This window comes from Fulmarus glacialis, unplaced genomic scaffold, assembly GCF_000690835.1.
Source record: "Fulmarus glacialis isolate BGI_N327 unplaced genomic scaffold, ASM69083v1 scaffold8613, whole genome shotgun sequence".
NCBI lineage: Eukaryota > Metazoa > Chordata > Aves > Procellariiformes > Procellariidae > Fulmarus > Fulmarus glacialis.
Window position 1 is genome coordinate 745 of NW_009204833.1, and position 27,344 is coordinate 28,088.

At 41.5% G+C, this 27,344-nt stretch overlaps 1 protein-coding gene across 1 annotated transcript; it reads left to right on the forward strand.

The window, feature by feature from the left end:
* On the forward strand, positions 1 to 27,344 carry LYN (LYN proto-oncogene, Src family tyrosine kinase; the record flags this gene model as incomplete). The annotated part of the gene is made up of 6 exons (XM_009575141.1): positions 1 to 153; positions 6,640 to 6,822; positions 7,756 to 7,832; positions 19,849 to 20,002; positions 21,743 to 21,874; positions 26,297 to 27,344. Coding segments are annotated over 6 exons (902 nt in total), but the record flags the coding sequence as incomplete, so codon positions are not given.

Genomic DNA, 27,344 nt, shown 5'->3' on the forward strand with positions numbered 1-27,344 from the left:
AGCAATCAGATGGCTTATGCAGAAAGTTGGAAAAAGCTTGTATTAGTCCCAAGCCTCAAAAACCATGGGATAAAGACGCCTGGGAAATTCCACGGGAATCAATTAAATTAGTGAAGAAACTTGGAGCTGGTCAGTTTGGAGAAGTCTGGATGGGTAAGTTTATTTCTTTGGAAAGAGTATTTAAATCTGCTGAAAGAGGTGTCATTTCAGAGTCATTCAGAATAATAGTGGACATGAACCTGGTCCGATATACTTGTAAAACAGCACAGTCAGGCCCAGAATATACCTTCTTGTGAGGAGAGAGGATTTGCGAAGGGGAGAGATATCTGATATCATGGAACAAATCCTCTGGTGTCTTTTAAAGGAAGAAAAACATAGTGAGTAAGCACTGTAATTTAGAGGGTTGAAGACAATAGGGGTTTTTTTGGTTGTGTTTTGTGGGGGAAGTAGAAGGTTATAGTAAGATGTGACTCCTGATTCTCAAAATCAGTGGGCATCTCAGAACTTTGTTTCAAATCAGAAAGTGGTAAAGAACCTGAAATAGAAAGAAATCGTGTCTTTTAGTGAATTATGTATGGAGTTTTCATTGTCTCATGGTAAAGAAGAGGCTGCAATATAATGCATGGGACTGCCATACTGGGTGAAAAAGGGGAATATTTAATCCAAGATTATTGCCTCCCAGATTGCTGCTGAGAAAGCATGTGACTCATGTAGTAAGAAGATTAGAGATTGATCACCCCCTACCTTGAACTATCATGCAGGTCCCCAATAATGAAAGTGTCATAGGACTTACAAGTTGTAAATGTTACTATATATCTGGCAAAAAATTACAGCGTTAATTATTATAACCGTAATTAGCTTTGCTCATAAACAATCTTATTTTCTCAGCCTCAGTGACTACCTGTGGCAAGGGGCTATGACAGCTGTCTATCACATTCTGCAAAAAAATTTAATCCTCTTACTTTTGAAATGCTGTCTATTCAGGGATCTGAGTATTCTTTTGGGTTCCATATTGCATGTTCTGTGTGCTATTCATTACTTACACACTTGTTTCTGGTTACCATCTTATCTGAGATAAACTATACCTGTCTCCCAAAGGCTTCATTATGGTGTTTCTTCAGGCCAGATTATTGTCTCAACCCTTCCCTGAATCTCCTTTTTGGAGGTTATATTTAAATAGTAATGAAATTGCTATTATAATAATAGAACGGGTTTTGTTGTGGGTTTTTTTTTTTTTTAACAAGATTCTATAGGCAGGGCATTTCTGAGCAACTTAAAAGTATATTGAAAAAACTTATTAGAAGACGTAAAGCTGTGAAGGGGTCTCGACCCAGGGGAGTGTGGCAGGCTAACAGGAGTGTCATTGCTTGGAAGAGATGTTCGCATTTAGAAAAGTAAAGCACAGAGTGGTGCTGTTTGAATGGCAAATTCCACACACAACTACAGTGTCAATCAGAAAGATCTAATTCAGTCATAGGAGCAATCTTTTGATATGAATCATGTAAAAAATGCAAGCAACGCGTCTCTATAATATAACATAATAGCCAAATTCAGCCTTTTATCTGCCTTCATGAGAAAAGGCTTAAGAAACCCTCTAGCTATGATATACATGAGTGACAATTTACATACTAGTTAAGACAAGCGTCAGCCATTGTGCAGTTTTTTTCTGTCTCATAAACCAGGGCAAAAAAATGTTTAACTGACACTGAAATGCTATGAAAGGCTTTGTAGCAGAAGGTAATCACCTGCTTGAAAATGTAGATAATTTTGGGAAGTGACTACTTCTGCCCATACACGCACAAAGGCATAAAACTTTAAAAGGGTGTTTCTGGTTCAAGATGTTTCCTCTTGTTTGTGTCATTATTTTAACATCTAAATTGGGCCTAACCCCTGCATCTGAATTGCTGCACTGTGAGAAAAATTAATGTACTGTGAAAGCAATCGCTGTGTTTCCTCTTCTCTGCTTCGTTTCTGAAGCGAGAGAAGCTGATTTGCATGGCGCAGGTCCTCTCGAATCAGGAGCGTGGTTAATCTTAGAACCAAGGAGGTTCAAGCTGGAAAAGACGTATCAGGTCAGCTGTGCAGGCTATCAACAAACACCGTGTATTGTAATGATCAACCAGGGGCATCAGGAGTCATCTAGAGGTACTGAGAAATAACCTAGTTGTTCCGCTCTCCCCATTAGAGAGCTAGTTGTTACGCTCTCTCCTCATACAGAACAAAATTATTTTTCAGCCATAGTGTGAATTAGAGAGAGAGAAATATTGTCCCATGGTTTACTTACTAAATAAATAAATTTCTTCTGATAAAGGGTACTTAGAATTGTGGTTTCAGAGGGAATAGTGTCCCATTCAGAGGAACTGGGCTCCCCCGTAAAGAGAGATACAGAGATACTGGAGAGAGTCCAGAGAAGGGCCAGAAAGATGGTTAAGGGACTGGAGCGTCTCTCCTATGAGGAAAGGCTGAGAGAGCTGGGACTGTTCAGCCTGGAGAAGAGCAGGCTCGGGAGGATCTCATCAATGTATATGAATACCTGAAGGGAGGGTGCAAAGAGGACAGAGCCAGCCTCTTCTCAGTGGTGCCCAGTGACAGGACCAGAGGCAATGGGCACAAACTGAAACACAGGAGGTTCCCTCTGAACATCAGGAAACACTTTTTCACTGTGTGAGTGACCGAGTCCTGGCACAGGTTGCCCAGAGAGGTTATGGAGTCTCCATCCTTAGAGATATTCAAAAGCCAGCTGGACACAGTCCTGGACAACCGGCTCTAGGTGGCCCTGCTTGATCAGGAGCGTTGGACCAGAAGCCCTCCAGAAGTCCCTTCCAACCTCAACCCTTCCGTGATTCTGTGATATACGGGGAGATAATGCTGTTACTGCAACGTGAAGATATGCCAGTGTATCTTTTATAGTCTTTTATTTTTAGTTTGTCCATAAGTACTCTTTGGCCTTCCAAGTTGACGTTTTCCTCTTGCACATTTTGGAGGGAGTTAGCTTATGTTATGGGAGGACTAAGAAAACCTTAGGAACAAAAAGCAGACCCCCGTATCCCCCAAGCACTCGGCTGTGCTCCTGTGTCACCTGTGCAGAGAATCTTTGTCACTTACGAAGTGGGCAGGTGAATCTCCTCCAACTCTGAAGAGTTTCTTTTACACAGAGAAAACTTGCTATAATGGACCATCAATTTCCCAGTTTTGTCTATCACTGCAAGTGCATTTAATGTCTTTCTTCATTACAGCTATGTGTAATTTTATACATTTTATAAAGACTTTCTGTTTTTAGGCTACTAAGTTAGTGTTTATATGTGTGTTTTGGACATCAGCTGTGCTGACAAGATAGATGAAAACAGCACGGCAGAGTTGTGTTCACATTTTATGCACTGCACCATGGAAGCGGTTAGAAAGCTGCAGCCTGTGCTTTCTGCCTTCGCATTTAATGGGCCGTTTGGAGATGAGCTAGAGACGGAGCTAGTGTTGCATTCCTCTGCTCTTCAGCTGAGTGATGGCTGTAGTTGGTGAAGGAGTGATGTGCTGACATGCAATAGGATGCAGAGAAGCTGCTGTTCCTCAGTCTCTTCCCCAGTACCTCCTGCAATCGCAACGGCCTGAGACATTATCTGGCTTCTAACAGTGTCATACCTCTGTAGCTCAAACAAGTTTTTCCCATATATATAACATATAACGTTGCAGGGAATTACTGTGAAAGTAGAGGAAGGAGAAAGCTGCATCTTGTAGGCTTCTTCATCTTCAGTCCTGGAGATCTGGTCAGAAATGGTAGGCTCAACCTCATTATTGTCTGTTATAAATTCATTTCACAGCTTAGTCTGATTAAGCCAGCACAAGAATCTGGGGGCAACCTGGCTGTCCAAGATACTACTCTGTCAAAATAATCATAATCAACTCCAAAATAAATACCTGAAACACTAACAGGTTTTGGAGGATTCCATTCTAACATGTAGAGAAGAACATGGCTCTCTGTGTAAGACATCATCACATTCCTCAGACTTGCGTACTATTCCTTACATCACATTTAATTTTTAACAGAAATCTAAACTGCAGAGAGGCTTGCTTCCTACCATGGTATGAAAGGTTTTTTTGACCGTGGAGTTCAGTGCATCTGGGCAGCTTCTTCAGTGATGTGATGAACCAGAGTAGCACTGCAAGAGCAGGGTCTATGTTTTATGCATTTTTGTTCCTAGTATGCACTGATACGATGCGAACCATGATGCTCTCTAGTATTAATAATCCATAAAGAGAATTCTCAAGCAGGGCTAAGAGAAAAGTTAACAAGGCAAATGGAGCCACTATAGTGTGTTTTATTGATGAGACACATTTTGCTTGCATCTCAGGTGTAAAAGTTTCTCTCATTTGGTAACCCCCAAATTAGAATATAAGTAATACGCATTTGGATATGTATTTCCTTATGCAGCTGTTAGAAAAATGATAGTAAATCATACCGCCGAAGTACTGTTATTAAAATAAAAGGCATCTAAAATGAACCAAGAAAACTTGCTGGTACATTTCATCAGTATCAAAAATGGATTTTTACAGTACATACATGTACTGAGCTGAATGTTAGTTGCAAAGAATCTGAATTTTATGTCAGGTGTTCTAGATGTAAGCAAGAGTTTCATTGCTTACCTATCTTTTTGAATTCATGTTTAGGCAGCAAACTGACCATATGTTCATTCATGTCATATAGCAAGGAATACCGTGACACAGCAAGTGCTGGGTTTACACCTGGAGCCAGGTTCAGTTCAGCCAAGGCAGGTGTTAGCGAAGGATTCAGAGCTGCAGGTACTGTACGAAGCGGGAGTGATGCGGTGCTGTAGCCACCCCTTCCCACAGCTGCCTCTGCGTCACTGGAATCCTTCTGTGATGCAGACTGGACATTAAATTTGCTGTCACCAGCTGAAGCGCCTTGAGGTCACCGATTTTCCCTCCGCCTGCACCAAGGCTGCAGTTTCTTACCTGTACAGTAAGAGTGTGCCTGCAAAGCGGACGATCTTTTTGGAAACCACCACAGAGGTTCTCACGGTAATGATAAGTGACCTGACATCAGCACTAGGACCTTGTTAAACTGGGGTGGTACAGACACATACTAAAAAGATGCTGCCTGCTCCAGGTCTGATGTGGTCCTCAGCCCAAATCAAACTAGCACTGGTTTTGCTGATAACGGGTGGGCGAGAGACGTGACAAATTCCAGTTTTGCCAAACTGCCAAGAATCCATTTTTTACAGATGCTGTTGTGCGTGCTCATAGAGTTCATGACCGCCTTTCCTCAGTGTTTTGGTGTCCCATCCCTCCCAATACCTGAGAGAGAGCAGGATCAATTCTCTCTAGTGCTCTCATCAGCTAATTCGCTTTGTGTGTTACCAGCAGAGGGTCAGGGTAGACCGTATTCCTGTAGAAAACATCCGTGTGGGTGAGGTGTTGTACTAACGTAAACTTTCTGTAAGTAGAACCCTAATTGGATGGATCTCTTTAGTGAATGTAAAATACTGTTACATCATTAATGTTAAGTGTGTTGGTCACAATTGCTTCACAGATATTAATTAGTATGTTCAGCAGAGTATTCAACAAATTGGGAGTGGAGCTAGTGCTCTGCTTTAGGGTATGGGATGGAATAGTAGAAACGATACAAATGAGCTTTCTGCTTCTTAAGCAGGAAGAAATATATTTTTAACATCTGTTTTTCTGATAGATATAAATTGTATACCTGAGCTTTAACAGCAGATTTGACCTGCAGTTGTCATTTCTTATTATTAGATCATTTAGAGGCATGTCTTTGTTATGCTTTGACCTTACCATGTTTGGAAAAACATATTTAATAATCATGCAGGTGAATATTTTGTGATAGACATAGTGGCTTTTCTCAGGTGATGATCCTTCTTTAAAAAAAGATGATAGAAGATGCAGTGGTTAGAGCAATCTCTTAAGATCTGGAAATTAGTTCCTTGCTTTGCCACTGATTTCTTACGTTAGGATGATAAACAGTATAAGGAAATTGTGGACTCCAATTTAGAGGTGTATCTATTGTGGTAGCACTGTCTGGATTGTTGCTGAATAAGGAAATGAGGCTATTTCCTCATTTTCCTTATGATGTATTTGATGACATCAAATCAAATTTCATGACTCAGTGAGACTCATGAAAGTTTTATGTCTTCCGAGAAATATTTTTGCAATGTTGAAATGGGTATGGTGGGGGACAAGAGTTGCATTTATATCCCTCTCTCTTTCTTTCTCTCTCTCTTTTTTCTTTTATTTATTTTATTTTTCAAATTAAATGACTTCACAGGATAAACTTTAGGATCAGTGCTTGCTACTGTATTTTTTTTAATGCTATTTTAACATTTATGTTTGAAGAACATTAAAGCAGAAAATAATTCTACTGCTTTTCTCTTTACTGATAGTTGCTTTTTATATAATTAGAATATTACATTAGAAGGTTTGATAATGTTGTATCAGTTGCAAAATAAAAAGGAATTCTAGCATAAATATTTGTGCTACATCTGGCACTTGCTCTCAGGCTGTTAACTATGACTGGAATCCAACCTCACCTGCTTTACAAATTCCTGCTTGTCGGGGCGCTGTGCCACGCGGAGTGACTTCAAGTGCACTGGTTGTATTCCCTCCTTTTAGGTTACTATCATAACAGTACGAAAGTGGCTGTGAAGACTCTGAAGCCTGGAACGATGTCTGTGCAAGCCTTTCTGGAGGAAGCCAACCTCATGAAAACACTTCAGCATGATAAGCTCGTTAGGCTTTATGCTGTAGTGACCAAAGAAGAACCTATTTATATTATAACAGAATTCATGGCTAAAGGTGAGAACAACATTGGATCTGCAAGCAATATTTTAGTAAATTCTCCTGCTTCTTATAAATCAGTCCCCTTTCTTTAAAAAGGAAGGAATAAAAAAAGGAAAACTTGGGATTTTAGTGTTATTCTTTTGAATGCTCTGATATAAAGTGAAGGAGCACCTATCCTAGAGAAGGGTTGAGGCTTCCATTTTATGATTTATTGCTGCATTTGTGAAAGAAACTATTTTTACGGTTTTCTTAAATGTAGCATTTTTAATTGTTTCCGACACAGAGCATAACCCCCAAAATAACTCTGGTTCCTTTGGGCTCCCTATCTAACTTTTGTGTCTGGTGTCATAGCAAGGCAATTAAAACAAACCTTAGAAATTGCCTTACGTGGCCCTTGAATTGATAAATACGTGTGTAATAAAGTGAGTGATGAATGGTCCTGCAAGGATGGCTGCACTACTAGAAAAGGACAACCTTTATTAGAGCATTACTACACAAAATAAGTGAGGTTTCCTTCTCAGATTGTCTTGGGTGGTAGTTTTTCTTGTTTTGTTCTGTTTTCAAGTAATTCTGCTGATAACTTCATAAACAAGTATTGAGCCACTTATTCTTTATGACTTGGAAAGGATTGATATGTGTGGTTCTCCTAGACAGCTTTCCTAATAGTCCGCAAACTGGGGTACTTATTGAACTCAACACCATGAACTAAGGTATGGTCTGATGGGAGTTTTCGACACCCAGGAAAATGGCGAAACTTGGATGCCTGACATGCTGACTTGGATGTTACTGTTGTTAAATCATGTAAAGAGACTGCCTTACTGTAGTCAACTTGAAAATACATCAAAACACTTCACTGCAAAAATTTTGTGATCCAGAAAATTGGGGACCTGGCGTGACCTTTATTTTGGGGATAAGCTGCACTGACTTAATCTTTCTCTGTTGTAACAGGAAGTTTGCTGGATTTTCTGAAGAGTGATGAAGGAAGTAAATTGTTGCTTCCAAAACTAATTGACTTCTCTGCTCAGGTAAATTTTAAGAAATATGCTCAAACTTAATGGGGTTTATGGTCTGAAACTCATGCTGGGCAACTTTATCCTAAGTTTTTCAATAATTTTAATAATTTAATTTTCGAATAAGTTTTGGTCTGAGTAAATAAGGCTACTTGAAAGAAGGGAATAGATAAAAGAGGTTTCAAAGAGAATATGTGAAGTTAGGCTTACCTCTTAAGATACTGCTGGTGACCTGCTTAGATGGCAGTGGTACGCAGCCGCTTTCTGTTGTGGAAAGGCTGCTTTCAATCCGAGCGGCCGTGAGTTGAAAGTGTAAGTACAAGTTTGTGAGTTTGTGCTTATGAGATTTTTTCAGTGTTCATAAATGTGTCATTTTCACTTCTTCAGTTAGATCAGTTGGTCAAACTTCTCTTAACCTCAAGAGACTGTTGTTGGTTTCAAATTCTTCTGTAAATTACTGTGAAATAAATGAAATCTAATCAAATGATGTTTCAGGTACTAGTCTCTGATTTATGAACCGAGATGATCGTTTCAAAATATACGAGTTATCCCATGTCATAAACGAAATCTGTAGAGAGAGACCCCAGAGTGATTTGTGTGTCAAAGCCTGGATCAAAGTTTTGCCTCGGACAGTTACCAGCATTAGATGTCCAGGGAGGCATATAGAAAATAGAGTAAAAATTGTACTTTTGCAAGTTGTAATTCATGTTACTAATAGGTAATGAAGGCATTTCTGATAGGTTATTGTTTCACCAACCTTTCGGGGTTTTCAATATGCATTAGAGTTTGCAGACTGTTGTACTCTATTAAACTAACTTGTAACAATTCATGAGGAAAGATGAGAAAGCTTTAAAAAGATGTAATAAAACATTAGTGATTTATATCAAAAATTCATAAGAATATTATATAATTGTTTTATATGAATATTCCTATATAAATAAATGTAAGATTAGATGTTAGGAAACATTTCTTTACTGAGAGGGTGGTCAAATATTGGAACAGGCTTCCTAGAGATGTGGTCGATGCCCCAAGCCTGTCCGTGTTTAAGAGACATTTGGACAATGCCCTTAACAACATGCTTTAACTTTTGGTTAAAGTGGCCTGAAGTGGTCAAGCAGTTGGACTGCAGTTGGATTGTTGGAGGGCCTTTCCGTCTGGAACTATTCTATTCTATGGTATATTATATATGACATATTGTTATATAGATGTTCAATATATCAAATATAAATTTTTATGTAACATAGATGCAATGCAGAAGCTCTTTTTGCTAGAATTGTTGGTCCGGTGTAGCTATAGGCTTTCTAAGTTTTCTGAACTCTTTGGGTAAGTCATCCTTGAGAATTTAGTAGGGCAAAAGCTTTATAGATGTGGAAAACCTGCTGGATCCCAGGTCATGGTCTGGAGAGATGAAGAACAGTGGACAGAAAAAAAAAATGTAGCTTTGAAAATAGTGTGTAAAATTCAAGGGAGAGAAGAACATCTGTGAGCACTGATATGAAAGGAGACCCAGGATGTGGAGAGGAAAGCATATGTGGTTTTTTAGCAGACCTTTTTATTGGAGTTAGGGATGTTGTGTTCATTTTAAAGGTATATTGTGTTTTCAGAAATGTAAGGCTTAAAAAGCTTAATGAACTAGACAGCAACTCTAACTGGGTATAACTTGGGTAAATCACTTCCAAGATGACAGGGGTCCGCGATTGTCATTTACAAAGCTTTGAAGGTCGGGTCACTTGAAATGGACATCAGTTGTCACCCCAATTTGACAGCAACCTCTCAGAGCCAGTTTCTGCACTTGGCCTCAGAGGACCTTGTGCAGCACAGGTGATACGAGAAGTCCCTCTCTTCACGTAAGATTTAGACTATCAACAGAAATTCCTGAGAGCGAGCCATGCATTGGGTTGCAGAGTGATCTTAAACGGATGTTCAAGAAGGCCTCTCTGAGGATTTCTAGCTGCAGCCCAAACAAAATTTTGGAACAGAGATACCGGGATTTTTCTTATGGAAAGAATTTGTAGGTTTTTAAGCACATTTGTGAAGAGCCCTTAATGCCACTGAGTAATAACAGGACTGTGTGGAATAAACTTGCAGGCTGCATGTGGTTCTCAGACCAGAGATTTCCCTCTGACCAACACAGATGTTCCACTGGTCTTCTCTAACTCTGACTGTCTGAACGTTAACTGATGGGTCTTTAGGGCAAAAGGCAGACAAAAATATTTTCAAACTCTGTTGGCCTACTGCTAAGGTATGGTAATTTTACTGCAGACCTGTGGATCACACTTTTCCAGAATGTAGGCTGTATATAAAGAACATAAAATGTGTCTAGTATTTTTGTTATGACTCTGGTTTGCACAAATGGAACACTAATTTATTCTCACAGCAGTGATGTTAACCTCTCTGTACAGCCTAAAGGGAAAGAAATTTGAAGAGCTATGTTTCAGAAGAGGAGGAAAAAAAAAGTATGGAAGGAAGCTCATGGTGAACTACTTAAATAAGATCAGGCATATTTTTCTGCTTGGTGGACAGAGGCTTGAGCTCTTCATGACTGTCTAATCACGCCATTCTGGCAAGGCAGTTTACCAGACTATGCCAACTTCTCAGAAGGACTCAAAATGCAACAAATGGTAACTGAGGATCGGCTTATTTTTTCCCTCGTGCATCTGCAATGTTGCACGAGGCTGGCCTGCTCCCAACGATGCTACACAGCTGGCTGGCTCGCATCCACGTGTGTGCACACAAGCCATCTGTTGCAACAAAAATTGCTGAAAGACCCTGACCTATTGCAGAAGGGTACGTTAGCAATGGACTTGTGATAGAGCAGGGAGAAAATGGGCAAGAAGAGGTTCCACTCAGTATGTTGCCTTTTTATCCAGAGGAATGTCCTTTGCCACCTTACAATAGCCTTGTCAGATAAGGAGGGACTGGGAATGGGAGAAAGGGAAGGGAGGATGTGGTCTCCGTGACTATCAGATAGCTGAAGAATGTAGTGCAGGTAGTTGAACGTGAACCCCCAGCTGAAGCCCCTTTTCCAAGTGGTGTTGAAGAGCGCAGTGGGTTGGTGTTTCCATTGCCAGACTGCTGTTAGTGTTCCACTCGCTGACTTTGTGATGCCTTTGCCTTGAACAGTCTTGAAAGAAATCTGCATTTACAAGAGGTGAAACATTCTGATTTTGCAAAAAGTAAAGTAAGGGCTGCTCCCCCAGGTGAAATAAACACCTTTTAAAAAGAGAGCATTTTTCAAGCAATTCAGGAAATATACTCCTACTCTGCTATACCGATTTTGCTGTTTTGTAAGCTTAACATCCACACTCGCTGATTGCCATTTTTGACAGCAATAGCTGAGTACTGGGGACAGAGTTTTTAATAGGGCCTGTAGCAATAGGACAAGGGCTAATGATTTTAACCTAAAAGATTCAGACTAGATATAAGGAAGAAATTTTTTACAATGGAGGTGGTGAAACACTAGAACAGGTTTCCCAGAGAGGTGGTAGATGCCCCATTCCTGGAAACATTCAAGGTCAGGTTGGACGGGGCTCTGAGCAACCTGATCTAGTTGAAGATGACCCTGCCCACGGCCGGGGGGTTGGACTAGATGACCTTTAAAGGTCCCTTCCAGCCCAACCCATTCTATGATTCTGTGATTCTACTTAGTTACACTTACATCTAGTGACTACTTTAGCATACAGCTGTGGATTCAGGATTTTTATGGGTTTTTTTGCTGTACTAGCAATCACAATTTATGAAATTAGGCTTATGGAAAACATGGCAAGAAAATGCTTGCTAGGAAGGTGGTCCAGCTCAGTTTCTAAAGCAATCTGCCCTCTGAAAGAGCTGAAGTTTCTCTTTTGTGTTTTAATTAGCGCGTATGAGTAGGGGCTGCGGAAATCTAGTGTTAGCTATGCCCTGGCAAAGATGCTTTTGGCCACTAGAGATGAATGCCAGAAGTCTCTGAAAGGAGTGTGTTTTAAAGGAAGCTGAGTTTTGCAAACATATCTTCAAGCACATACTACCTGCTTTAGTACAGAGCAGAGCTTCGGCATCTCCCGTAGAAGTCAGCAGAATTGTCAGTATGTCAGACATGCCAGAAACAGCCAGGAATATGGAGAAATCAAAATCTGAGCCTGTTTTCCTGCCTGCGTGACCACTGCTGGTGCGTGGGTCAGCAGCACGGCAACCTCATCGGCTGGTCTCGCAACTGCCGTACGTCTGGCAGGCATTAGCTGACATGGTTGACCAGCGGTTCCCCTTCCTGGGGCTTCTGCCTGTCAGCTCAGCCAGCGGGCCCAGGGAACCCCAAAGTGCTGTTGGTTCCCAGAAACGAGTTGGAGGGTAAGCAAATTCCATCGCTTTGTCCACGAGCTATGCTGTCAAATCTTGCTAATGCAGCAGACCAAGACAGTCCGCTTGGACATTGCCCATGGTCCCCTTGGTTGTCTACAGGCAACAGCCTAGCTCCTTCAGCACTAAAGCGACTGGCAAACTCTGGATTTTGCTAGTTGGTTTTCATCTTGCCCCAGAGGTAATTTACCCAAAAAGCTCCCGATTCTTTGTTTCACGGTTCTGCTGAAAACATAAAACGCAAATTCAGTGAACCTTTTGCATGTGTAAACTCTTCCTGCTCCTTACGCAAATCCCTTATCTACCATGTAGCACACACATGCGTGGTGGCTGTGGTTAGGAAAATGACATCAGTTGTAACTGAACATACTCACGTCATACCTTTCAAACTGGTCAAAGCTTTGTCACAAAAACAGTCTTTCTTCTTTCCCATGCAGCGCTCATACTTTCATTAATTCTTCTGTGATCTACAACTTCATTGGCAACTCTTATCCTCTTCTTTCTGCCTTCTAAGTCTAAAAATTAAAATTACAAAAAGCTTAGAATAAAATTAGTAGAGATTTAAAGCTGTGCTTTAATCCCTCTCTCTCCTCTCTTTTTTTAGGAGAAGTCCTAAATCATAATTAATTTTAACTCTTATTTGGCATTGGGAGATTTCCACTGCAGTCTCGCCATATTCCTTTTCAGGTTTCTTTCATTTTTAATGATACCCTCTAATGTTCCAGTGCATAATTATATACATTACTTTAATAAGCCTTTTTTTCCCTGTGAATCTGCTTTGACTACATAGCTGCTTGACTGGAGCAAGAGGAGCACGTTTTTGCAGCCTTTCCTGACTTCACCTTTAGAATAAGCACTGCTGCAAACTGAAAGTTGGTATTACACTGATATATCATTTGAAGATTAAAATGTGACTATTTTGCAACAGTTTTCAATTGCCAGATACAAAGGGTCTACACCCTCTTCACAGACAGAGAGTCACGTGAAGATGAACTCTCTTTTTGAAAACTCTGTGATCAAGAAGTACATTTTATTTTATTATGTATCTGGACATTATTGAAAGGAACCTCATTTTGGTTAATCCCAGACCAAAGACATTCTTGTCCAGATCAATAACACGTGTTTTGCTTCAAACCTTTCAAAACTGCAGACTGTTTTTAGTAAGGCTCTTCCCTAGGAACTGAGAATTACCAAATTTAAGGCAGTGTGAACCTCAGGATATGCTCCGTTATTTCCTCTGCTTAAACTTCACCAGCAGGATGCTCTTTCCCACCCTAAGTGCTTTGGACTCATTTCCAGCCTGGTTTTTGGGCTGCTTTACCTGCTTTGGCAGGAGCATCCCGCCGAGCCCTGGGCTGAGCTGGTGGGCAGCCAAGAGCAGCTCGGAGGCCACCGTCCCCCACCCGCCGAGCAAAGGACGAGGGATGTGGCCGGGATGTCCTGTTCATGGCTGGACCCTCAGGGGCAGCATGCCAGCCCCGGGGGGCGAGCGCAGCCCTTCAGCCCCGCTTGTCTCGCAGGCAGCAGCAATGCAGAGGGAATTTCGAAGCCGCCTTTATGCACGAATCCCTGCTTTCTACTGCCTGTGGCTTCACCTGTAGTTTTATAGTACGGACCCTGAAAAGAGTAAAAAGCCACATCTGTCAACACAAAGGGAAGTCTTTTAAAAGTATACCTAAACCATCTCTAAGTAATCATTTCTACATGATTTTGGTTTAAAATCATAGATAAAATAGGGCTGGAGAGGATTGGGGAAGTTCTGAGCCTAATTGTTTCTCATTATTTTGGAAATTGTAGGTCACACCCTTTTGTTTTTTTCCCCAGAGTTGACTTCATTTGTAACCAAATAAAAACTAGGCTCAACTTTGAATACTGATTCATCACTTATATTTGTTCCCCATTTTGCTTGCTGACTTTGCAGGCGAGTGAGGATGTGTGATATTGGATTTATTGATAGTTTTCAGGTGTCTCATAATCCACCGATATCCATGAAAACTATCCTAACCCAGTTCTTTCCCTTTTCCACCCTTTGTCATTCACGTTAACCACATGTGCATCCTTGGCCCTTTCGGTGGAAACTGAAGCAAAAGCAGGCATTTGAAAACTTCTCTGTAGCATTTGCATGTAGTCTTCTCCATCATTTAACTTAATCATTCATTCAATGTGAATGTTTTCCTTGGTCTTGTCCTATTACCAATGCACCTCTAGTTTCCCTGCTTATACTTAACTATTTGTAGCACTTTTTGTGGGTAGGCTCTTCTGATTTTTGTCATATTGGGGAATTTTTTTATGTTTTGTAATTTGAGTTTATAATTTTCAGGTCTTTCTGACCATGTAAGATTTGGCCAAATCAATCATCTACCAAAGGTCTTGGGAGTCTGGGGAGGTCCCTGCTGACTGCAAGCTAGCCAGTGTTATTCCAATCTACAGAAAGGGCGTGAGGGAAGACCCAGGGAACTACAGACCTGTTAGTTAATCTCAGTTCCTGGAAAAATTATCGAGAAGTTTAGACTGGGTACTATTGAAAGGCATTTACAGAATAATGCAATCACCAGGCACAGTCAACATGGGTTCACAAAGGGAAAGTCCTGTTTAACTAATTTGATATCCTTCTATGACAAGGTCACCTGCCTAGTGGATGAAGGGAAGGCGGTGGATGTAGTTTTTTCAGATTTTAGTAAGGCTTTTGATACTGTCCCTCACAGCATCCTTCTGGACAAGTTGTCTAGCTGTGGGATGAGTGGGTTCACGGTGCGCTGGGTGGAGAACTAGCTGAAGGGCAGAGATCAAAGGGTTGTAGTGAATGGGGCTACATCTGGCTGGAGACCGGTCACCAGCAGTGTTCCTCGGGGCTCAATCCTAAGGCCAGCACTGTTCAATACATTTACCAACGATCTGGATGCAGGAGTTGAACGCACCGTTAGCAAGTTTGCAGATGATACCAAACTGGGAGGTGCTGTTTACTGCGTTGAGGGGCAGGAGGCCTTGCAGAGGGATCTAGATAGATTGGAGCATTGGGCTATGATTAATGGGATGAAATTTAACAAGTCCAAAAGCCGGATCCTGCACCTAGGATGGAGTAATGCCAGGCACAAGTATAAATTGGGAGAGGAGTGGCTGGAGAGCAGCCCTGCAGAAAGGGATCTGGGGGTGCTGGTCGACAGCAGGCTCTCTACGGGTGAGCCGTGTGCCCCGGCAGCCAAGAGGGCAAACCGCACCCTGGGGTGCATCAGACACAGCATCACCAGAAGAGGTGATTATCCTGCTGTATGCAGCGTTGGTGCGGCCTCACCTTGAGCACTGTGTGCAGTTCTGGGCCCCACAATTTAAGAAGGATGTGAGGGTCCTCGAATGTGTCGAGAGGAGGGAAACAAAGCTGGTGGAGGGGCTGGAAGGCATGTTCTATGAGGAGTGGCTAAGGACTTTGGGTTTGTCTAGGTTGGAGAAAAGGAGGCTGAGGGGCAACCTCACTGCTCTCTACAGCTTCCTGAGGAGGGGACGTGGAGAGGGAGGTGCTGAGCTCTTCTCCCTGGGATCCAGCGATGGGACGTGTGGGAATGGCTGTAATGTGCACCAGGGGAATTTCAGACTGGACATTAGGAAGCATTTTGTTACTGAGAGGGTGGTCAAACACTGGAAGAGGCTTCCTAGAGAGGCGGGCCCTGCCTCAAGGCTGCCTGTCAGTGTGTCAGTGTTTGAGAGGCATTTGGACATAATAACATGCCTTAACTTCTGGTCATCCCTGAAGTGGTCAGGCAGTTGGACTAGATGATCATTGTAGGTCCCTTCCAACTGAAATAGTCTATTCTATTCTATTCTATTCTAAATTTTTCTCGTCAGGCACTGTCTTTACAATAAGTGTGATTTGCCCTTGCACTTGTAATTGCTGGGTTTTTTTGATGGTGTGGTTGTTGCTGAGACTTTTTTCCCATGAGGTTGTACCTGTCAGCCCTCCAGAGCTTTAAACTTGCTTTCCTAATAAAAAAAACTTCATATTTTGTTATTCTTTCATTCCCTTTCATATTTATTCCACTTTGTTTCATGATCCCTGTCACTTGATTTTCCTTCTCAACATGATATAATGCATTCTCAGCATGATGTAAAAACATCCTGTCAGGCTGACCCTAAGCAAACCCATCTGGCCTCTTTAATATTCCGCATTTTTACATACAGCCTAGAAATGCACAAGCGGAATCCATTACACTTGTTGCCATAACGCCCTCTCTGCATGAAGAAACAGCATTGCAAACTATGTGTAAAACATGCCTTGTTTGAAATAACTCTTGTAAAAGAGGATCACAGACCTTTGGAATTGAAGTTGAAATAAGCATGTCTTCGAGTTGAAAAACGGAGCAATGAAGGAATCCAGAAGTTCTCTGGTTTTGCAGAAAAAAAAAAAAAAAATTAAAATAGCTGAGTTTCACCTTTTGAAAAAAAGCACAGAACCGCCCGTCCCTCTACGTCCTGTTTAATGTCAGCCGTGATGTTTCACCAAGGAAGTCTTCGAGTTGTGACCAAGTGCTTTTGCTGTTCAGAAGGTGTAGCTCTTCTGTGACAGTAGGCTCTCCCCTCCCTACTTCAAAGTCCTCTGCTGCTTTTGCCTCTTTCCCCGAACACCTTCAGAAGCTAAAAGAATGGGTCAGAAAGTAGGGAATGTTTTCAAAGCAACATCCTATGCACCACGCTATTGCTACCATTTGCTTTCAGGATTTTGGAAGAGTTTTATACCTATTTGTGATATGACCCACAAATGTTCCGGAAAGTTAAGTAATTACCCTGTTTTACAGGTAGAAAGAGTGGAAACAGAGAGGAAAGAGCACGGCCAGCTGAAATCACGCCCCAAATGGGTGACAGAGCTGTCTGCAGAACTGCGGCTCCGAGTCATTCATTTATTGCGTGACTTTCAGCTGAAGCTTTACAGTACAGAAGCTGTCTTGTGGAGTGATTTGTTTCTTCCAGAAGACTTTTCTTCCATTCTTACCCCGGGTGCATAGTTCCTAGTATTTAGAGATTTGTTGGTTGGTTGTTTTTAAAAGGATTTAACTTAGGTGTTTCTAGAAGCGTGTCAGTAGTTCATTTAAGGTGAAGGGGAAGCTGCTCCCTTCTTGTGCAGTGTCCGCCGACAGAGTCCTCCCTTGAAGGCCACCAAACATATTTCAGAAGCTCAAATTAGCTTTCCCATCCTGCTCCAGAGTAGTAGTTACATGTAGCCGAACAGTCTTGACAGGTACCAATGATCATTAAAAGAGGGGGAAAAAGGCTTTAATTTTCTTTGTTGCCATGAATTTCTCTACCTTTAACGTATCATTTGGCAATGAAAACCCAACAATTATCATAAAGAGTTATCACATGGGCTCTGGCACCCATTCCCTTGATCAAAAAATCCTCTTTTTTTTTTTTTCTTTTCCCACAAGCAAAGGTTTAACGTGACCACATGTGTGAATTCAGCGTCCAGTTGCTGTGTTTCCCCTCCTTCTCCCATTCAAAATTCCTTGCCCATTATTCTTTTCCTACTTGGGAATTTTTTGCATGCCCAAATGCTTGCACATACATGGCTGCTTTGAACTTCTCTGGTTCAATGCAGTCAAAACCATTGTCCTGGAATTTCACGGAAATGTAGTTTGTATTTGCTGAAAACATAATGGATCGTTTGATGCCACATTCTTCGTTTGTGACTAATCAGATGATGACTTCAGTGAGTCTGGCACGAATAAGAGGAAATAAAACGGTCTTTCCAATGGCTTTGCTTGGTTGGGCTTGGAAACTAAATATCGCCATCACGAATGTCTCTTCCGTGAAGTGGTTCCTAATTCCCCAGCCAGCACTTTGCCCAAATGTTAAATCTGTGCAGGGAAGTAGGAGGAAAGTTGATTCCTTTGTGATGGTTGATGTATTTTTGGTGACGTTAGTGGACCTGTCTGCATTTCGGTCGTATCTGCCAAGCTGGTCGGTCCAATCTCAGCACTGATCTTCCAGCAAAACCTTCCCTTTCATCTCTCATTCCTCCCCAAACCCAAGTAATCGCATGGGGAGGAGAGAGAGGCAGAGCAGGCTCTAATCAAATACTACTCTTCTATTTTGTCTGCAAGTCTCTAGTAAGACTCTCTGTGGCAATTATTCACTAGTAGCTGCTTCCTTCATTATAAAACATCTTACTTATTTCTAGAAAATGTGAAAGGCAGGTGTTCTTCATTCTTTTCATCACCCGAGTTTCTTTCTGGCTTAGTGTGAGAACCCCGCTGCGTTGTACGAGAGCAGTGTAACACTCTGCTCTGAAGAATATATCGGTTTGTAAGAAGAGGTTTGCAGTGGGAGGGCAAGTGGCTCTATTTTTCCATGGCCTAAACCAAAAAAGAGGAACGAAGACCGTGTGGTTTTGTGTTGTAAGCGATGGCGTGTGTGCCTTCGCAGTACCCCTCGGGGACTTTTTAAAAATGGATAAGCAGAAGTGATGTTAATGTTTTCTTAAAATTTGGTTAGGTGCTCCTGTCTGCTTTACTGCACGGCTGAAATGAGCACCTCTGGTGCTGAGAAGGGATCCGTGCCCTTGTCTTCTCCTGAGGTGGAGAGGAAAGAGCCCGTGTATGAGCGTGGCCCTGGAGAAGGACCCTTACTGCTTTACTGCTGCTTCGTTAGCAAATCTGAGAGCTTGTGCGTTCCCCAAACCATGTGGCCGAGAGCGAGCTGTCTGTCTCCCACCCACAGACATCCTGGAGAGGTACCTGCGGCACAGGCTGGACCGCGGGAATGCCTGGGAATGACCCGTCACTAGACTCTTACAAGGGAGAGAAAAATTGACAGCTCACGAGCACAGGGTTTATTTTTCTTTTTTTCCTAGCTCCTCTTAAACTTCTGGACAGAATACTATCTACGCATCAGTTTTATTGCTCCGACTTCAGAAACTATTCTTTCAGTTTCTTTTTTTCTGAAAAAATAAAATGTTTTTCCGCAGGGGAAACAAAATGGTAGTCTGGGCAAATACTGAAAAAATCATCGTGCATATTTTGAGGACAGTAATCATCTTTAATTTGGTTTGGAAATTAATTTGGGCTGCTGAAATACAAATTAAATTTACTTACGATAGCATCTGAGAGTTGGCTGTTGCCAAACACTCCTCGTGTATGAACAGGTACATGTTGTTGTAGAAGAAAATAAAGATAAAGTTGTTTGCCCTATCTTAGTAATTGTTTCCTGATTGTCCACGCCTATACTGGGTAAATAGAAAGTTGTTGGGTTTTTTTTAACTCTGTCTGCACTGTTGTTTCATCAGTCCTTAAAAGAGTATCTGTATCTTGTTTAACTTGCTAATTCCTTCCATTTTCTTAGTATTTGGAAAATAAACCGGTTAATAGTTTGTGGAAGAGAATATTTTAGTAGAAATCTTAGGAACATTTTATTTAAGATTTTGTTTCAGGAAATGTCTGTGATACATATCTCTAATCCTGCCAGCTCTTAGTCACCCAAACAATTCTTTTGAAGCTACTACTGTAAGTATAGTTTTGCAGGACTGGATCTACACATAAGTTTTCCGTGGCAATCACCCTTTCCTTGCTTACATCTAAAAATTGCTCCAAAGATACTGGTAAGGAATAAATGTATGCGGCTTTGCTGATACATTGAAAGAACAGAGAGCTCAGACGTGCTGATGGTGTTGTGTGGTGTTGAAATATCAAAATAGTTGTTTCTTTTGTTACAGATTGCAGAAGGGATGGCATACATAGAAAGAAAAAATTATATCCATCGAGATTTGAGAGCAGCAAATGTTCTGGTTTCGGACTTACTGATGTGCAAAATTGCTGATTTTGGACTAGCAAGAGTCATCGAAGACAACGAATATACAGCAAGGGAAGGTATGTATTTTTATTTTTGTCTTTAAAACTTCAGCCTCTGGGAGGCAGTGAGGCTGTATCTAACGGTAATATGGTCACCAAGGACAGAAAATGCCGCAACAACTTCCCAGAGGCAGCATTCTAATGCCAACAGCTTCTAAAAAGAGTAAGGAAAGAAATAACCTTTCTGTGCTCCCCAGGCTTTTTGAAAAGTTTATTTATTTTAAATAAATTTGAAGAACAAAGAAAATTAGAGTACTTAACTGCATAGAAATTTTTCTAAATTGAACAAATTAATTGCACGCCCACAGCTTCCATCCCACTGAATCCCAAAGAAAATGTGATCTTATTTTCTCTTCACATCATGAAGTGCCATATGCGCCTCCTTTCACTTAGGGAAAGGAAGGAGCCCTAACACGTGTAGTTGCTGGTAACAAAAAAACCTTTAGCAGAACTGGTTATCTTTTGAAGCTGCTTTAGGAACTGCAGCATTGCTTTGCGCGTTCAGCAGCATTGCTGCTACAAAAAACTGGGTCATGTCCCTGTTCAGCACACGGATGGGAGGTAACATCGCAGCAGGGTCAGGACTGCAAGAGGGGAAATCATACTGTTAAAGAGATTTGTCTGGGTTTTGCCATGTATGTTTTGCTCATGTTGTCAAGGATCCTTTTAAGAAGTGCGTAGTCAATTTGTTGTAGTGAAAAGTTTTTATTTATGCTTCCATGCACGGATTGCATTAGGGTAACTTTCCGGGGCAGGTTTGTTGGCTGGCTTTCCCCCTCTCGTTTTAAAGACACTACCGCATATTTTCACACAGTCTGGATGGAAACTGGTAATGTAGGACGAGAGGGCAAGAACTAAGGTATGGGGAAGAAAGAGAACAATGCACTACAGTTGAGATTAAAGGAAGATGAGCTATTCAGCAGTCACTGGGTAACAGTAATTCAATAGATCAGAGGGAAGGGTCCGATCAAGCAGTTTTCAGAGGTACAGAACCCATATCTTGAGATTTTTAGCTAGCTCTGGACATTGTATATTGATTAAATGAACATTTCAGGTTATAAATGTTTTCTGCCATTCAGAAAAGGTTCCTAGCTTACCTGGTATTTTGTGCCAGAATGATAGAGCAGGCTAAAAAGGGCATAGAGAGAATCTGCTTGTATTATTCTTCATTGTCTGAAGAGCTAATGTAATATTCCCCAACAAAGGCTGCTTGAATTTTTCTTATTTAGCTGCAAGGAGTTTGCTTTTATATGGAATTTTCTGGAATCAATTAATTAGACATGACAGACAGTATTTTAAGATATGACTGTTTAAGATATGACTTGCTATTGCTTTTGCATCTATGGCTGAATGTGAAATGCGTTAAAGTGTATGTTGAAGCTAGACTGACTTCCTTTAAAATAGGAAAAGTTAGTTAAAGTCTTGCGAAGTGCCAGGTGATGGGAATTGTAAGATTGTTGCCTGACCACTGGGCAAAATGGAAAATGGTGACTGTAATTTTAGCAAAAATACACCATACCTAGGAGTCAGAAGGTGCGATGTAACTTTCGGCGTCTTATTTGCACCTCTGACACGGGACATGCAGCGTGGCAGCGTGCATCCTGCAGCACATCTCTGCTGGTGACTTTGGACAGAAGGAGTTGCTGGTAACTTTGCTAATTTAGGGGTATCATAGGCAAGTCGTTTAAGACCTTTTGGTGACTTGATAGCGAGTGCTTAAATTTGACTTTGACTGATTGAGACTGTACTTTTTTGTAGGTGCAAAATTCCCTATTAAATGGACAGCACCAGAGGCAATTAACTATGGATCTTTCACTATTAAATCTGATGTGTGGTCATTTGGGATTCTCCTGTATGAAATTGTTACATACGGAAAGATTCCTTATCCAGGTATGGGCATGTGTTTATACCGTTACTCTGTATTTATACTTTGGTGTTAAAAAGCAAAGAAAATAGGCAGGCAAAGAGCTGGCATCTGACAGTAGCGACAGCAGTGATTTGGAAAATGTCTTGCAGGTAATTTTATTGCTTTGAAAACTTACAGTCACCGTATCTGTAAACTACGTGCCTCTCTGGGGTAAATTTTAGCAAACAGACTAATGGCACCATGAGCAAGTAGTCATTTTTATATATTCAAAAGGTGTTACAACTGCAGCAAATGCTGAATTGTCACAGATCCCGGCTTCATGGTCAGCAGCGCAGTCTCTAATGGTGCTGTGTAAGCCGCTGGGCTTTTTTAGTATTGTAATATGTGAAAGTACTAAGAAAGTGTGTTTTCACAAGCAAATAGGCTGTAATAATTTGTCAGTGTTAGCTAATCTAAACAAATATGAAAGCAGACCCTAAAACAGCGTTGATGTACCGCTAGGAATATTTACTCTTCATTGTTCTATACGGTTCAGGTACGAGACCACAGAGGAATACATCAATCATAGCTGTATTAAGTAGCTGTGAAAGGGTTATGTGCTTTATGCTTTGTTTTTCTTTCTGTTAAACAAAATACATATTAATGTTTCCAGCGCACAGAAACAGCTTGTATGAAGGATATTTTTGCACACCAAATTGTCACATCTCAGGCATAGCTGATTAACTCAGGGTAGCATACCGCATTCATTTAAGCTTACTGAGGTTATGGAAAATTAACCTAAATTCTTTTATCTTGTGGGCAAATGGGGAAAGTACAGCCATATTCACCTGTACTGCACATCTCATAGATGGAGTGACTTAGGAGAAGAACCCTTAGGATCCTGCAGTTTACAGGCAGTAAAGGGAGAGCAAAGCTTTCCCAGTGCTTCCAGTGCAGCAGCTCTTGCTGTTTAAACAGTGAAAACATTTTTCACCACCACTTCCTGAGCAGCTGGAATTCTGCATCCTGAACTGCTAAAGATGTCAAAGGGGCAGACCTGGGTGGCCCGAGTCCCAGGTCCTGAAATGACAGTAGGCTCAACATCTCTGGGCACAGTGAGACTCGAGCAGTGGGGAAGGGGTGATGGTGGCCAACTTTACACTATGTTATGGAAGAACACATCAACTTCCCATATACAAAGTAGAGCCAAACCAGACATTCTCATTGCTTGGTAAGGCTCCAGTCCAGGAAAGCACTTAAGCTCAAGAGTAGCCCCCTTAAACTTCAAGAGATGATAGGGCTGCTTGCACAGCTAAGTGTTTAAACATATGCTCCAGATTGGTTTTTAGGTAAGGGCTATAAAATATGTGACTGAGTAGCAGGTCCTCCCAAGGCTGTTCTAAACACTGCTCATGTCCCCAGGAAGGATCAGATGGGAGTTGTATGCAGCCAAGTAATGCATGGTTCTTCCCAGAGTTGGGATACTTTTTTTTCCCCGTTAGCACTTGCCTATGTATCCAGACAGTGGCCTAGGCTGAGCTGGGCTCACAAGGTTATTTCTAGATGCCTTGAAAATTGTCCTTCCCTGAGCAAACCTACGAGGTCACCTGGAAACCAGCACTACAAAAATACAAAACCCAATCCAATACTTAATTCTGCAGCTAAGTCTGCTCTCTCTTTGCCTCCGTAAAACATATCATATTTTTATTTTAAGAAAAAACTCAATCTGTACAGCAGACACTGTATTGCTGTACTACTGTGGGAAAATATCTCTTCTAGGGGAAGTCTGGGCAATATTTTTTCTTAATATGGGAGCATTTTTATGAGCACCATAAATAGGCCATACACTGTGGATTCATTTGTCAACCAGCAATTAGAAGCAGAAGCCTCTTGACTGCATACCACTGCGTTCACATAATTTCCCAGGCTCTAACATAAGTAAATATGTCTTTATCTGTGACACTTAACAGGTACCACAGTGTAAATTAACAGACATGTACCAAACCTTTAGAGCTAATGTCCTTTGCTAGCATTTAAGAGGGTGCAAGTGTAACAAATATGCATGTGGAATATATTTCTTTTACTGATTAGGATGTAGTTTTGATGAGACAGGTAATTCTCTAGGCACAAAAAAAAAAAAAAAAAAAGAAAAAGTTAAACAAGTAGCTATTTTGAGAATACTGCATGGACTGTGGGGTATACATGTAAGCCTTTTTTTTTAAATAAAACCCGAAACATATGCGAGTATGTTCATGACATTGTATTTACTGTAGAATACTGATAAAAGTCTTCATTTTTGTCTTGTGAACATAAATAGTTATTTAACAGATAGATAGTTTTCCTGAAAGTTAGCTGAAACACGGGCTTTGTCCTTGGCATTCAGAATGTAACAATCAGTCCTGCAGACACTAGATCTAAGCACAATCCTATAAAGTACTTAAACCCCCAGAATCAGCCCCGTTCTGCGCAAAACCCAGTAGCAGCAGTCCTCATGCATTACGCACAGTTAACTAAGCGTTTGCATAGTATGAATAACTGTTTTACTGCAGTTTATTTACGTTAAATACAATCCATTTCTTTAAGCTCAAGCAGTCAGATTACTGTTCTCTCCAAAATGCTTTATCGACTTTCTTCCTACATTTATTTTGTCTTTATATAGCAGTAATTCCTTATTCTGTGACAACATGCCATTCCACTGCTACCTTCAAAATACTGTTTTTCTATACCCGTGTGCAATGTTAGCTCAGAAAAACTTCACTTCTCCTTCCAAAGCAGAACTGAAAATACAAAAGATGTGCCCAAAGTAAGCACATCTTACTGATCCAGACCCAGATTTCATGGCTGACAGTATTTCTAGAATAGGTTAAAGCCAAAAGGCTTGAACTGAAGTCAACTATATGAACTATAATCATCTTGAATGATCTAAATAGTTATACCGGATAAAGTTGTCATTTAGTTGTAATTCAAATGCGTCCTTACCTGCCAAGTGGCTTAAATCATAGCTTTAGTAGTCAGATAACACGTACAAAGATCCGCACAGTCTGCAGCAACAGAGCTGTACAGTCACCAAGCACTCAGGGGAGCACCACATCTGCATCTCCGCTGCCGACCTTGCTCAGAGCAGGACCTGTCCTGCCTGCTCTCAGCAGAGCGTAGCTGCTCTCCCCGCACCTCCGGGGAACTGGCGTAAGCAGGAGCAGTGAATGACACGCACGCACCTGACCGGAGGCCGAGTTGCCTGAGAAAAAACATGAGAAACTGTAGTCTTAGGCAGAACTGCACCACGTGGAGCATTTAGCCTGAGGAGCGGCCAGCGGCTGTGGGGTCTGGAATACCCTTCTCGATAGAGGGAAAGTCTTCACTGGTGGTAGCAAATATCTAGGCTGAAGCACAGGTGCTTCGGGCGTGCCCAGTCATCGGAAGAAACAGCGTTCACTGGAGTACAGAAAGCGTAGAGTCTGTGTCCTGGAGAAGGTAATCCTGGCACAATTACTCCACGGGGTTGCATAAGATTTGCAGAGGAAGGGACAAGCTGCAAGGCAGGTTTCTGGGTAGGAAGTGGTGAGCCTTTTTGTTGGCCTTGCCATAGCTGACCTTCTGAGAGTAGGTGTCGAAATCGTTCCGTGAACCAGGCTCTCACGGATTTAAAAAAAGGGAAGGGCGGGGGGAAGAGAGGAGGAGGATGGAGTCCAGAGCAGGCCTCTTTCCTGTGACGTTAGTTGGCATGTGAGGCTCGGGATGCACTTCTGGTAGCTAGCGTTCTTATCCTCTGAAAGAAAACTGTAATGGGGAAACAAAGCGAAGCTCAGCACAGCTGGCAAGATGGTTTTGCACAATAGGAATAGGATGAGAAAGAAGGGAGGGGAAATTGCCTGTTACAAGTAACAATATCACGAGTGACAGCGTTCAGTATCTTGCAATCAGCAGCACTTACACAAAAGCTGATGTAGAAGAAAGTCTGAAAGTGTGTTACTACATTGGGCAGGGTGACTGGGAGCACGGCAGGCTGCTCTCTGTCTTAGTATGGATGGGGTCTACAGCAAGCAGGTTAGAAGTTCTGCAGCTAAGAGACAAAGGCTGATGCCAGGGTGGGCTTTTGCTTTGAACTCACCACTGCTGGGAGCAGAACAAATGGTGGCAGGACTGGGGAAAGGAACAGAACGGAGCTGGTTCTAGAGACAAGAATTATGATCTCCCCCACAGTCTTGTTAGACTTGGCACTAAAGAGGTCGCTACACTCAACTGGGGAAATGGAAATCTTCCCCCAGGATTTTCAAAGCAAGTCCCTCGGTTCTGGAACACACCTTAGCCTTGTTTATTGATCTCGTATTAGTAGCTACCTTTAGTAAGTAGTAATAGCCTTGTATTATTGGGTGAAGATCTTTAGAGTGAAGTAAATAAAAAAGAAAAAATTGTTTCCTTGGGAATTGAGATCATTTGATGAAAACTTTCTTTTTCTCTTGAAGGTATGAGCAATTCAGATGTGATGGTTGCTCTTCAGCGCGGGTACCGAATGCCACGCATGGAAACCTGTCCAGCTGAGCTTTACGATATCATGAAAACATGCTGGAAAGACAAAGCAGAAGAGAGGCCAACATTTGATTATTTACAGAGTGTGCTTGATGACTTCTACACAGCAACAGAAGGGCAGTATCAACAACAGCCATAGAACAAAGAACACTTTTTCTATTGACATGGCTCATTGGCACAGACTATTATTTCGACAGACTGCTCAAACCAATTACTTCATGAGTTTGGATGTCTTAACCGAGTGTGGAAGCTGAAATGCTGAAGGAAAGAGTAATTCTGCAAAGAAATAATAATGTTTTTATTTGGTTAAAACAGTTCCTCTAAAGATTGAAGTTCTCCTTAAATGCTCTGGGTTTTGCATCAACAGAAAACATCCCAAACCAAGCAGGCTTTTTGGGGTGGGGAGGGAGAAGGAAGGAAAGCGATCATGCACCGATACAGTTTGACAATGCCTTCCTAGGATCTAAGTCATGGAATACATTAGAAGGAGACCTTTATAAAAGGGGTGAGAAGATGCATGAACAGCTGTTTTCAAAAGAAAAAGTCATGAAGGAGAACTTACAGATTTAAGACATGGTGATGTTCTTAAATTATCTGTTTTGAAATACAGCATATTGTGAAAATTATTTTTATATCCTTGTTATTTCACATTCGTAGTTGGAGTACTGTCACCTCTTGTAAGACTTTCTAAACAGTGTCATGATTTCCCTTAAGGAAGGGTTATGTATGTAATTATTTACACTGAAGATGATTCTGTTTTACTGCTGTATTACTCAAATTTAAAATCCTTTTCAAGGCATCACACAGCCATCACAGATGCAGAAGTGCAATAGGAACACACATGATGGCAGAAGCAGCAGCACACCTAGCTCTGTATTCAACCTTCACTTTCCCGCAAGGCCAAAATCATCATGTGAAGTCCATGGGAAAGCACAGGATTTTGAAGGAAGTTAATACTTTCATGGCAGTCGCTGAGACTGTTAC